The sequence below is a fragment of the Oncorhynchus nerka genome, linkage group LG12, assembly GCF_034236695.1.
Source record: "Oncorhynchus nerka isolate Pitt River linkage group LG12, Oner_Uvic_2.0, whole genome shotgun sequence".
In the NCBI taxonomy this organism is placed as follows: domain Eukaryota; kingdom Metazoa; phylum Chordata; class Actinopteri; order Salmoniformes; family Salmonidae; genus Oncorhynchus; species Oncorhynchus nerka.
The window spans coordinates 86,792,167-86,805,424 of NC_088407.1; the positions used below are offsets into that span (position 1 = coordinate 86,792,167).

At 49.6% G+C, this 13,258-nt stretch overlaps 1 protein-coding gene across 1 annotated transcript in view; it reads left to right on the forward strand.

Moving 5' to 3' along the window:
- Nucleotides 1-13,258, forward strand: part of LOC115120925 (mitogen-activated protein kinase kinase kinase kinase 5-like) — a 153,738-nt gene that overhangs the window by 69,649 nt on the left and 70,831 nt on the right. Inside the window, exons 10-14 of the mRNA XM_065025910.1 lie at nt 414-545; nt 2,123-2,185; nt 2,272-2,353; nt 3,314-3,430; nt 8,544-8,622. Of these exons, the coding sequence (XP_064881982.1) occupies nt 414-545; nt 2,123-2,185; nt 2,272-2,353; nt 3,314-3,430; nt 8,544-8,622 (473 nt within the window). The remainder of the gene's footprint in view (nt 1-413; nt 546-2,122; nt 2,186-2,271; nt 2,354-3,313; nt 3,431-8,543; nt 8,623-13,258) is intronic.

Below are 13,258 nucleotides of genomic sequence, written 5' to 3' on the forward strand. Positions count from 1 at the left end.
TATGGGGTATTGTGTGTAGATTGAGGACATGTATTTAATCAATTTCAGAATAAGGCTCTTAACGTAACAAAAAGTCAAGGGGTCTGAATACTGTCCCGAATCACTGTACATACTGTATATCACACCAGTAGTGAAACGGTCAAGCTGATATACATGCTTGTGTTAGGCGTACGGTACGTGCTGCATGATTACAGTCCTCATTTCTAGGAGATGATGTAAAACGTGTACATATATAGACAAGATGGAAATATTGTCTGTTATCTGTGCAGGATGGCCCCAGAGGTAGCAGACTGAGATGTCTGTTATCTGTGCAGGATGGCCCCAGAGGTAGCAGACTGAGATGTGTGTTATCTGTGCAGGATGGCCCCAGAGGTAGCAGACTGAGATGTCTGTTATGTGTGTTATCTGTGCAGGATGGCCCCAGAGGTAGCAGCAGTAGAGAAGAACGGAGGTTACAACCAGCTGTGTGACATCTGGGCCGTGGGCATCACCTCCATAGAACTGGCCGAGCTGCAGCCCCCTATGTTTGACCTGCACCCAATGAGGTACAGCTCCTGCCCTAAACTTCTTTACTTATCAACCAATCAATGCTGTTTCTGCTCTCCACTTCCTCACTCATCTACCAATCAATGCTGTTTCTGCTCTCCACTTCCTCACTCATCTACCAATCAATGCTGTTTCTGCTCTCCACTTCCTCACTCATCAACCAATCAATGCTGTTTCTGCTCTCCACTTCCTCACTCATCAACCAATCAATGCTGTTTCTGCTCTCCACTTCCTCACTCATCTACCAATCAATGCTGTTTCTGCTCCACTTCCTCACTCATCTACCAATCAATGCTGTTTCTGCTCTCCACTTCCTCACTCATCTACCAATCAATGCTGTTTCTGCTCTCCACTTCCTCACTCATCTACCAATCAATGCTGTTTCTGCTTCACTTCCTCACTCATCAACCAATCAATGCTGTTTCTGCTCTCCACTTCCTCACTCATCTAACAATCAATGCTGTTTCTGCTCTCCACTTCCTCACTCATCTAACAATCAATGCTGTTTCTGCTCTCCACTTCCTCACTCATCAACCAATCAATGCTGTTTCTGCTCTCCACTTCCTCACTCATCAACCAATCAATGCTGTTTCTGCTCTCCACTTCCTCACTCATCTACCAATCAATGCTGTTTCTGCTCCACTTCCTCACTCATCTACCAATCAATGCTGTTTCTGCTCTCCACTTCCTCACTCATCTACCAATCAATGCTGTTTCTGATCCACTTCCTCACTCATCTACCAATCAATGCTGTTTCTGATCCACTTCCTCACTCATCAACCAGTCAATGCTCTCTCTACTCTCTCTCTCCTCTCTCTACTCTCTCATCTCTCTACTCTCTTGCATCTCTCTACTCTCTCATCTCTCTACTCTCTTGCATCTCTCTACTCTCTTGCATCTCTCTCCTCTCTTCCGTCCCTCTCCTCTCTTCCGTCCCTCTCCTCTCTTCCGTCCCTCTCCTCTCTTCCGTCCCTCTCCTCTCTTCCGTCCCTCTCCTCTCTTCCGTCCCTCTCCTCTCTTCCGTCTCTCTCCTCTCTTCCGTCCCTCTCCTCTCTTCCGTCTCTCTCCTCTCTTCCGTCTCTCTCCTCTCTTCCGTCCCTCTCCTCTCTTCCGTCCCTCTCCTCTCTTCCGTCCCTCTCCTCTCTTCCGTCTCTCTCCTCTCTTCAGTCTCTCTCCTCTCTTCCGTCTCTCTCCTCTCTTCCGTCCCTCTCCTCTCTTCCGTCCCTCTCCTCTCTTCCGTCCCTCTCCTCTCTTCCGTCCCTCTCCTCTCTTCCGTCTCTCTCCTCTCTTCCGTCCTTCTCCTCTCTTCCGTCCCTCTCCTCTCTTCCGTCCCTCTCCTCTCTTCCGTCCCTCTCCTCCCTTCCGTCTCTCTCCTCTCTCTCTCTCTGCACTAAGATCACTGTCAGTCGTTGCCTAATGCCTACGTAACAGACTTAATATGATCGTAGTGCTAGGAAGGTTTTGTGAAACTCCCCCCACTACAGTGTAGATGAAAGTCCCTCACCACCGATGGTAAAATAAGAGAATATAGTTTTATAATCTATGATCTAATCTCAATTGATGTGTTGTATTCCAGGGCTTTGTTTCTCATGTCAAAGAGCAGCTTTCAGCCTCCCAAGCTAAAACACAAAACTAAGTGGTAAGTACAAGTACCCCTGTTATGTGACCTGGGGCAGTTCTGTTACACTACTACAGTCAGTAAGAGTAGGCTCCCTCCTCCTGCAGGACCACAGCCTTCCATAACTTTGTTAAAGTCTCGCTGACCAAGAACCCGAAGAAGAGACCGACAGCTGAGAAGCTCTTAACGGTAAAACTGACACGTCCTCGTGAAAACATTAACTGATATGTTGTTGTCTTAGTAGGTCTCTCTTTATGCTGTCTCTCTTGTTGTGATGTGTGTTTTGTCCTATATTTATATTGTATTGTATTTATTTATTTTAATCCCAGGCCCTCGTCCCCACTCGAGGCCTTTCGGTAGGCCGGCATTGTAAATAAGAATTTGTTCTTAATTGTTCTTGCCTAGTTAAATAAATAAATAAATACCTGGGGCACGAAACCATTCAGTATAACTCTTAAGGCCGTTTCCATACCCAGATGAAAACGGGCTCTGGGCTAAAAAGCCATCTCCATTTTGAAAGTGCTTTAGGAATAGGGTTTACCAGCACTTAGAGAGAGTCTGATTCATCTATAGTTGTTAATTAGATTCATCCTCTGAGATGTACCAGGTCTTAATGATGGTGAACCAGTCTTCATCTCAGTGGTGAAATATGTCAGAGGTCCTAGTTAATAGTTGTTACTTTTAAAGCTTGGTATTAGGAGCGTTAGTGGCCATCTTGTGTTCTTGATGTGTCGCTAAATCAACAATAAAGTCTGTCTGGCTCCCTCTGTCTGTCTGGCTGGCTGTCTGGCTGTCTCTGACTCTGTCTGGCTCACTTCCTGTCTGTCTGTCTCTGTCTGGCTCACTTCCTGTCTGTCTGGCTCCCTCTCTCTGTCTGTTTGTCTGGCTCCCTCCCTCCCCTGTCTGTCTGTCTGTCTGTCTGTCTGTCTGTCTGTCTGTCTGTCTCCATCCGTCTGTCTGGCTCCCTCTCTCTGTCTGTTTGTCTGGCTCCCTCCCTCCCCCTGTCTGTCTGTCTGTCTGTCTGTCTGTCTCCATCCGTCTGTCTGGCTCCCTCTCTCTGTCTGTCTGTGATGGTTTGTCGCTCGTCTCTGTCTCTCTTTTTCCATCTGTCCGTCTGTGTCTCTCACTCTGTGTCTGTCTGTGTTGCAGCATTTGTTTATAGATCAGACGGGGCTGACCAGGAGAGTAGCTGTGGAGCTGCTGGACAAGATGAACAACCCAGACAACCACCAACACTTCTCTGAGGTGGACGACGATGACCTGGAGGTAAATAACTAACCCCAGCCCTGTCTGTCTGTCTGTCTGCTGGGACTAGAACTAACCACAGCCCTGTCTGTCTGTCTGTCTGTATGTCTGTCTGGGACTAAAACTAACCACAGCCCTGTCTGTCTGTCTGGGACTAAAACTAACCACAGCCCTGTCTGTCTGTCTGGGACTAAAACTAACCCCAGCCCTGTCTGTCTGTCTGGGACTAAAACTAACCCCAGCCCTGTCTGTCTGTCTGTCTGGGACTAAAACTAACCACAGCCCTGTCTGTCTGTCTGGGACTAAAACTAACCACAGCCCTGTCTGTCTGTCTGGGACTAAAACTAACCACAGCCCTGTCTGTCTGTCTGGGACTAAAACTAACCCCAGCCCTGTCTGTCTGTCTGTCTGGGACTAAAACTAACCCCAGCCCTGTCTGTCTGTCTGTCTGGGACTAAAACTAACCCCAGCCCTGTCTGTCTGTCTGGGACTAAAACTAACCACAGCCCTGTCTGTCTGTCTGGGACTAAAACTAACCACAGCCCTGTCTGTCTGTCTGTCTGTCTGGGACTAAAACTAACCACAGCCCTCTCTGTCTGGGACTAAAACCAACCACAGCCCTGTCTGTCTGTCTGGGACTAAAACTAACCACAGCCCTGTCTGTCTGTCTGGGACTAAAACCAACCCCAGCCCTGTCTGTCTGTCTGTCTGTCTGTCTGGGACTAGAACTAACCCCAGCCCTGTCTGTCTGTCTGTCTGTCTGTCTGTCTGTCTGTCTGGGACTAAAACTAACCACAGCCCTGTCTGTCTGTCTGGGACTAAAACTAACCACAGCCCTGTCTGTGTCTGTCTGGGACTAAAACTAACCCCAGCCCTGTCTGTCTGTCTGGGACTAAAACTAACCCCAGCCCTGTCTGTCTGTCTGGGACTAAAACTAACCACAGCCCTGTCTGTCTGTCTGTCTGGGACTAAAACTAACCCCAGCCCTGTCTGTCTGTCTGTCTGGGACTAAAACTAACCACAGCCCTGTCTGTCTGTCTGGGACTAAAACTAACCACAGCCCTGTCTGTCTGTCTGGGACTAAAACTAACCCCAGCCCTGTCTGTCTGTCTGTCTGGGACTAAAACTAACCCCAGCCCTGTCTGTCTGTCTGTCTGTCTGGGACTAAAACTAACCCCAGCCCTGTCTGTCTGTCTGGGACTAAAACTAACCACAGCCCTGTCTGTCTGTCTGGGACTAAAACTAACCACAGCCCTGTCTGTCTGTCTGTCTGTCTGGGACTAAAACTAACCACAGCCCTCTCTGTCTGGGACTAAAACCAACCACAGCCCTGTCTGTCTGTCTGGGACTAAAACTAACCACAGCCCTGTCTGTCTGTCTGGGACTAAAACCAACCCCAGCCCTGTCTGTCTGTCTGTCTGTCTGTCTGGGACTAGAACTAACCCCAGCCCTGTCTGTCTGTCTGTCTGGGACTAAAACTAACCACAGCCCTGTCTGTCTGTCTGGGACTAAAACTAACCACAGCCCTGTCTGTCTGTCTGTGTCTGTCTGGGACTAGAAATAACCCCAGCCCTGTCTGTCTGTCTGTGACTAAAACTAACCCCAGCCCTGTCTGTCTGTCTGGGACTAAAACTAACCCCAGCCCTGTCTGTCTGTCTGTCTGGGACTAAAACTAACCACAGCCCTGTCTGTCTGGGTCTGCCCCTGTCTGTATGTCTGTCTGGGACTAAAACTAACCACAGCCCTGTCTGTCTGTCTGTCTGGGGGACTAAAACTGGGACTAAAACTAACCACAGCCCTGTCTGTCTGTCTGTCTGTCTGGGACTAAAACTAACCCCAGCCCTGTCTGTCTGTCTGGGACTAAAACTAACCACAGCCCTGTCTGTCTGTCTGTCTGGGACTAAAACTAACCACAGCCCTGTCTGTCTGTCTGGGACTAAAACTAACCCCAGCCCTGTCTGTCTGTCTGTCTGGGACTAAAACTAACCACAGCCCTGTCTGTCTGTCTGGGACTAAAACTAACCCCAGCCCTGTCTGTCTGTCTGTCTGGGACTAAAACTAACCCCAGCCCTGTCTGTCTGTCTGTCTGGGACTAAAACTAACCCCAGCCCTGTCTGTCTGTCTGGGACTAAAACTAACCACAGCCCTGTCTGTCTGTCTGGGACTAAAACTAACCACAGCCCTGTCTGTCTGTCTGTCTGTCTGGGACTAAAACTAACCACAGCCCTCTCTGTCTGGGACTAAAACCAACCACAGCCCTGTCTGTCTGTCTGGGACTAAAACTAACCACAGCCCTGCTGTCTGTCTGTCTGGGACTAAAACCAACCCCAGCCCTGTCTGTAAAACTAACCACAGCCCTGTCTGTCTGTCTGGGACTAGAACTAACAGCCCTGCCTGTCTGTCTGTCTGTCTGTCTGTCTGTCTGTCTGGGACTAAAACTAACCACAGCCTGTCTGTCTGTCTGGGACTAAAACTAACCACCCTGTCTGTCTGTCTGGGACTAAAACTAACCACAGCCCTGTCTGTCTGGGACTAAAACCAACCCCAGCCCTGTCTGTCTGTCTGGGACTAGAAATAACCCCTGTCTGTCTGTCCTGTCTGTCTGTCTGGGACTAAAACTAACCCCAGCCCTGTCTGTCTGTCTGGGACTAAAACTAACCCCAGCCCCCCAGCCCTGTCTGTCTGTCTGTCTGGGACTAAAACTAACCCCAGCCCTGTCTGTCTGTCTGGGACTAAAACTAACCCCAGCCCTGTCTGTCTGTCTGTCTGGGACTAAAACTAACCACAGCCCTGTCTGTCTGTCTGTCTGTCTGGGACTAAAACTAACCACAGCCCTGTCTGTCTGTCTGTCTGTCTGGGACTAAAACCAACCATCAGCCCTGTCTGTCTGTCTGTCTGTCTGTCTGTCTGGGACTAAAACTAACCACAGCCCTGTCTGTCTGGGACTAAAACTAACCACAGCCCTGTCTGTCTGGGACTAAAACTAACCACAGCCCTGTCTGTCTGGGACTAAAACTAACCACAGCCCTGTCTGTCTGGGACTAAAACCAACCCCAGCCCTGTCTGTCTGTCTGGGACTAAAACTAACCACAGCCCTGTCTGTCTGTCTGGGACTAAAACTAACCACAGCCCTGTCTGTCTGTCTGTCTGTCTGGGACTAAAACTAACCACAGGCCTGTCTGTCTGTCTGGGACTAAAACTAACCACAGCCCTATCTGTCTGTCTGGGACTAAAACTAACCACAGGCCTGTCTGTCTGTCTGGGACTAAAACTAACCCCAGCCCTGTCTGTCTGTCTGGGGCTAAAACTAACCCCAGTCCTGTCTGTCTGTCTGGGGCTAAAACTAACCCCAGTCCTGTCTGTCTGGGACTAAAACTAACCCCAGCCCTGTCTGTCTGGGACTAAAACTAACCACAGCCCAGTCTATTTACCTAATTACCTCATCAACTACATTTATTGCATTTTTATTAGAAAATTCAAAAATGTGTCCCAAGATTATCATAAGACATGAACAAAATGCATCAGTGATTCGCCTTTCCTTCAACTTCCAACAATTGTTTACAGACAGATTGTTTCACTTATAATTCACTGTGTCACAATTCCAGTGGGTCAGAAGTTTACATACACTAGTTGACTGTGCCTTTAAACAGCTTGGAAAATTCCAGAAAATTATGTCATGGCTTTAGAAGCTTCTGATAGGCTAATTGACATCATTTGAGTCAATTGGAGGTGTACCTGTGGATGTATTTCAAGGCCTACCTTCAACCTCAGTGCCTCTTTGCTTGACATCATGGGAAAATCAAAAGAAATCAGCCAAGACCTCAGAAAAAAAATGGTAGACCTCCACAAGTCTGGTTCATCCTTGGGAGCAATTTCCAAACGCCTGACGGTACCAAATTCATCTGTACAAACAATAGTACGCAAGTATAAACACCATGGGACCATGCAGCCATCATACTGCTCAGGAAGGAGACACATTCTGTCTCCTAGAGATGAAAGTACTTTGGTGCGAAAAGTGCAAATCAATCCCAGAACAACAACAAAGGACCTTGTGAAGATGCTGGAGGAAACGGGTACAAAAGTATCTATATCCACAATAAAACAAGTCTTATATCGACATAACCTGAAAGGCCACTCAGCAAGGAAGAAGCCACTGCTCCAAAACCGCCATAAAAAAGCCAGACTACGGTTTGCAACTGCACATAATGTGATAACAGCGTTATGACATGGTTTACTCTTGTGTAGTGTCATGTTATGTGTTTATATTCCTTTATTGTGAAGCTTATCTAATATTGTTGTCTCTCTTCTGCTCCCCCTCCTTCACCCTGTCTCTCTCTCTTCTGCTCCCCCTCCTTCACCCTGTCTCTCTCTCTTCTGCTCCCCCTCCTTCACCCTGTCTCTCTCTCTTCTGCTCCCCCTCCTTCACCCTGTCTCTCTCTCTTCTGCTCCCCCTCCTTCACCCTGTCTCTCTCTCTTCTGCTCCCCTCCTTCACCCTGTCTCTCTCTCTTCTGCTCCCCTCCTTCACCCTGTCTCTCTCTCTTCTGCTCCCCCTCCTTCACCCTGTCTCTCTCTCTTCTGCTCCCCCTCCTTCACCCTGTCTCTCTCTCTTCTGCTCCCCCTCCTTCACCCTGTCTCTCTCTCTTCTGCTCCCCCTCCTTCACCCTGTCTCTCTCTTCTGCTCCCCCTCCTTCACCCTGTCTCTCTCTCTTCTGCTCCCCCCCTCCTTCACCCTGTCTCTCTCTCTTCTGCTCCCCCTCCTTCACCCTGTCTCTCTCTCTTCTGCTCCCCCTCCTTCACCCTGTCTCTCTCTCTTCTGCTCCCCCTCCTTCACCCTGTCTCTCTCTCTTCTGCTCCCCTCCTTCACCCTGTCTCTCTCTCTTCTGCTCCCCCTCCTTCACCCTGTCTCTCTCTCTTCTGCTCCCCCTCCTTCACCCTGTCTCTCTCTCTTCTGCTCCCCCTCCTTCACCCTGTCTCTCTCTCTTCTGCTACCCCTCCTTCACCCTGTCTCTCTCTTCTGCTCCCCCTCCCTCACCCTGTCTCTCTCTTCTGCTACCTCCTTATGTCTCCTCTCTTTCTCTCCGTCTCCCCTCTCTCCCCCTCCCCGTCTTTCCTTCCCCCTCTCCCTCCTTCCAGCCTCTTTCAGCAGTGAGACATATCATTCGTTCAACCAACAAACACTCCAGAGCAGAGAGAACTCGCTCAGAGATCAACTGTAAGTGAACAGCAGCTCTCCTCTCCTTCTCCTCTCGCCTCCTTCTCCTCTCCTGTCCTCTCCTCTCCTCCACTTCTCCTCTCCCGTCCTCTCCTCTCCTCCACTTCTCCTCTCCCGTCCTCTCCTCTCCTCCACTTCTCCTCTCCTCCACTTCTCCTCTCCTGTCCTCTCCTCTCCTCCACTTCTCCTCTCCCGTCCTCTCCTCTCCTCCACTTCTCCTCTCCCGTCCTCTCCTCTCCTCCACTTCTCCTCTCCCGTCCTCTCCTCTCCTCCACTTCTCCTCTCCCGTCCTCTCCTCTCCTCCACTTCTCCTCTCCCGTCCTCTCCTCTCCTCCACTTCTCCTCTCCCGTCCTCTCCTCTCCTCCACTTCTCCTCTCCTCCACTTCTCCTCTCCCGTCCTCTCCTCTCCTCCACTTCTCCTCTCCCGTCCTCTCCTCTCCTCCACTTCTCCTCTCCCGTCCTCTCCTCCACTTCTCCTCTCCCGTCCTCTCCTCTCCTCCACTTCTCCTCTCCCGTCCTCTCCTCTCCTCCACTTCTCCTCTCCCGTCCTCTCCTCTCCCTCCACTTCTCCTTTCCCCTCCTTCTCCTCTCCCTCCACTTCTCCTTTCCCATCCTCTCCCCTCCTTCTCCTCTCCCATCTTCTCCTCTCCCCCTTCACTTCTCCTTTCCCATCCTCTCCTCTCCCCTCCTTCTTCTCTCCCCTCCACTTCTCCTTTCCCATCCTCTCCTCTCCCCTCCTTCTCCTCTCCCATCCTCTCCTCTCCTCTCCTTCTCCTTTCCCATCCTCTCCTCTCCCCTCCTTCTTCTCCCCCTCCACTTCTCCTCTCCCATCCTCTCCTCTCCCCTCCTTCTTCTCCCCCTTCACTTCTCTTTCCCTTTCCCCTCCTTCTTCTCTCCCCTCCTTCTTCTCTCCCCTCCTTCTTCTCCTCTCCCATCTTTCCCTCTCTCCCCTTCACTTCTCCTTTCCCATCCTCTCCTCTCCCCTCCTTCTCCTTTCCTTTCCCCTCCTTCTCCTTTCCCCTCCTTCTCCTCTCCCCTCCTTCTCCTTTCCCATCCTCTCCTCTCCCCTCCTTCTTCTCCCCCCATCCCATCCTCTCCTCTCCCCTCCTTCTTCTCCCCCTTCACTTCTCCTTTCCCATCCTTCTCCTTTCCCATCCTTCTCCTCTCCCCTCCTTCTTCTCTCCCCTCCTTCTTCTCCTCTCCCATCCTCTCCTCTCCCCTCCTTCTCCTCTCCCCTCCACTTCTCCTTTCCCCTCCTTCTCCTCTCCCCTCCACTTCTCCTTTCCCATCCTCTCCTCTCCTTCTCCTCTCCCCTCCTTCTCCTTTCCCATCCTCTCCTCTCCCCTCCTTCTCTCCCGTCCTCTCCTTCTCCTCTCCCCTCCACTTCTCCTTTCCCGTCCTCTCCCCTCCCCTCCTTCTCTCCCGTCCTCTCCTTCTCCTCTCCCCTCCTTCTCCTCTCCCCTCCTTCTCCTTCTCCTCTCCCCTCCTTCTCCTTCTCCTCTCCCCTCCTTCTCCTTCTCCCATCCTCTCCTTCTCCCATCCTCTCCTCTCCCCTCCTTCTCCTCTCCCATCCTCTCCTCTCCTCTCCCCTCTTTCTCCTTTCCCGTCCTCTCCCCTCCCTCCTCTCCCCTCCTTCTCCTCTCCCCTCCTTCTCCTCTCCCATCCTCCCTCCTTCTCCTCTCCCATCCTCTCCCCTCCTTCTCCTTTCCCGTCCTCTCCCCCTTCTCCTCTTCCATCCTCTCCCCCCTTCTCCTTTCCGTCCTCTCCCCTCCTTCTCCTTTTCCCTCCTCTCTCTCCCCTCCTTCTCCTTCTCCTTCTCCTCTCCCCTCCTTCTCCTCTCCCGTCCTCTCCCCTCCTTCTCCTCTCCCCTCCTTCTCCTCTCCCGTCCTCTCCCCTCCTTCTCCTCTCCCTCCTTCTCCTCTCCCGTCCTCTCCCCTCCTTCTCCTCTCCCCTCCTTCTCTCCCGTCCTCTCCTTCTCCTCTCCCCTCCTTCTCCTCTCCCGTCCTCTCCCCTCCCCTCCGTCTTCTCTCCCGTCCTCTCCCCTCCTTCTCCTCTCCCGTCCTCTCCCCTCCCCTCCTTCTCTCAATCAATCAATCAAATTGATTTATAAAGCCCTTCCTACATCAGCTGACGTCAAAGTGCTGTACAGAAACCCAGCCTGAAACCCCAAACAGCAACTAATGCAGGTATAGAAGCTCCTCTCCTCTCCCCTCCTTTCTTCTTTCCCCTCTCCCACAGTAGCTAGACACCTTCCACGAACATCTGACCCCCCCCTTGTCCCTAGCCAACCAGTGGGATTAGTCAAAGCTTTGGCTCTGCCCTCCCATTGGCTGGTCTGTCTGTCAGTGTGGCTGGCATAGGTTGTGTGCTCCAAATAGCAGGTCAGTGTCTCCTGCAGGGCTGGTTCAGAGGCAGGATCCAGTGAGAGGAGCAGACCTGCCTGAGTTCAACTAGTATTTGGAGATCTTTCAAATACTGTCAAGCTTTTGCCTGGAGTGTCAGATTGGCGGGGGGTGGGTGGGGGTTCACTTTTTGGGGGCTAATTGCACTGGTTAATTTTGCCACAACTGGCACCAGACAAGCTCAGTTAAGCACAGCTACAGTCAAATGGTATTTGACCCCAGGTTTAAAGAGCAACAAAGGGGTATAAATAGAAGCAATAGATTGTGTAGGTAATGTAAGCAATAGGTTATGTAGGTCGTGTAGGTCATGTAAGCAGTAGATTGTGTAGGTCATGTAAGCAGTAGATTATGTAGGTCATGTAAGCAGTAGATTGTGTAGGTCATGTAAGCAGTAGATTATGTAGGTCGTGTAGGTCATGTAAGCAGTAGATTGTGTAGGTCGTGTAGGTCATGTAAGCAGTAGATTATGTAGGTCGTGTAGGTAATGTAAGCAGTAGATTATGTAGGTCGTGTAAGCAGTAGATCATGTAGGTCGTGTAGGTCATGTAAGCAGTAGATTATGTAGGTCGTGTAAGCAGTAGATTATGTAGGTCATGTAAGCAGTAGATTATGTAGGTCGTGTAGGTCATGTAAGCAGTAGATTATGTAGGTCGTGTAAGCAGTAGATTATGTAGGTCGTGTAGGTCATGTAAGCAGTAGATTATGTAGGTCGTGTAGGTCATGTAAGCAGTAGATTATGTAGGTCGTGTAGGTAATGTAAGCAATAGGTTGTGTAGGTAATGTAAGCAATGTAAGCAATAGGTAATGCCAGAGTGTATTTATTAGTAACACATAAGGTAAGGTGTGTTTTACTGCCAAAAACAACAAGTTGGTTGGGTGTTTTTCTGCATATAGTTTTAATGTCATATAAAGCGCTGGGAATAGCCAGGGACCTCACCATACGATATGTATTGAATAGCCAGGGACCTCACGATACGATATGTATTGAATAGTCAGGGACCTCACGATATGTATTGAATAGTCAGGGGACCTCACGATATGTATTGAATAGTCAGGGACCTCACGATATGTATTGAATAGCCAGGGGACCTCACGATATGTATTGAATAGTCAGGGACCTCACCATACGATATGTATTGAATAGTCAGGGACCTCACGATATGTATTGAATAGTCAGGGGACCTCACGATATGTATTGAATAGTCAGGGACCTCACCATACGATATGTATTGAATAGTCAGGGACCTCACGATACGATATGTATTGAATAGTCAGGGGACCTCACGATACGATATGTATTGAATAGTCAGGGACCTCACGATACGATATGTATTGAATAGCCAGGGACCTCACGATATGTATTGAATAGTCAGGGACCTCACGATATGTATTGAATAGTCAGGGACCTCACGATACGATATGTATTGAATAGTCAGGGACCTCACGATACGATATGTATTGAATAGTCAGGGGACCTCACGATACGATATGTATTGAATAGCCAGGGACCTCACGATATGTATTGAATAGTCAGGGACCTCACGATACGATATGTATTGAATAGTCAGGGGACCTCACGATACGATATGTATTGAATAGTCAGGGACCTCACCATACGATATGTATTGAATAGCCAGGGACCTCACGATACGATATGTATTGAATAGTCAGGGGACCTCACGATACGATATGTATTGAATAGTCAGGGGACCTCACGATATGTATTGAATAGTCAGGGACCTCACGATACGATATGTATTGAATAGCCAGGGACCTCACCATACGATATGTATTGAATAGCCAGGGACCTCACCATACGATATGTATTGAATAGTCAGGGACCTCACGATATGTATTGAATAGTCAGGGACCTCACGATACGATATGTATTGAATAGCCAGGGACCTCACGATATGTATTGAATAGTCAGGGACCTCACGATATGTATTGAATAGCCAGGGACCTCACGATACGATATGTATTGAATAGTCAGGGACCTCACCATACGATATGTATTGAATAGTCAGGGGACCTCACCTCACGATATGTATTGAATAGTCAGGGACCTCACGATATGTATTGAATAGTCAGGAACCTCACGATACGATATGTATTGAATAGTCAGGGGACCTCACCATACGATATGTATTGAATAGTCAGGGGACCTCACCATACGATATGTATTGAATAGTCAGGGGACCTCACCATACGATATGTATTGAATAGCCAGGGA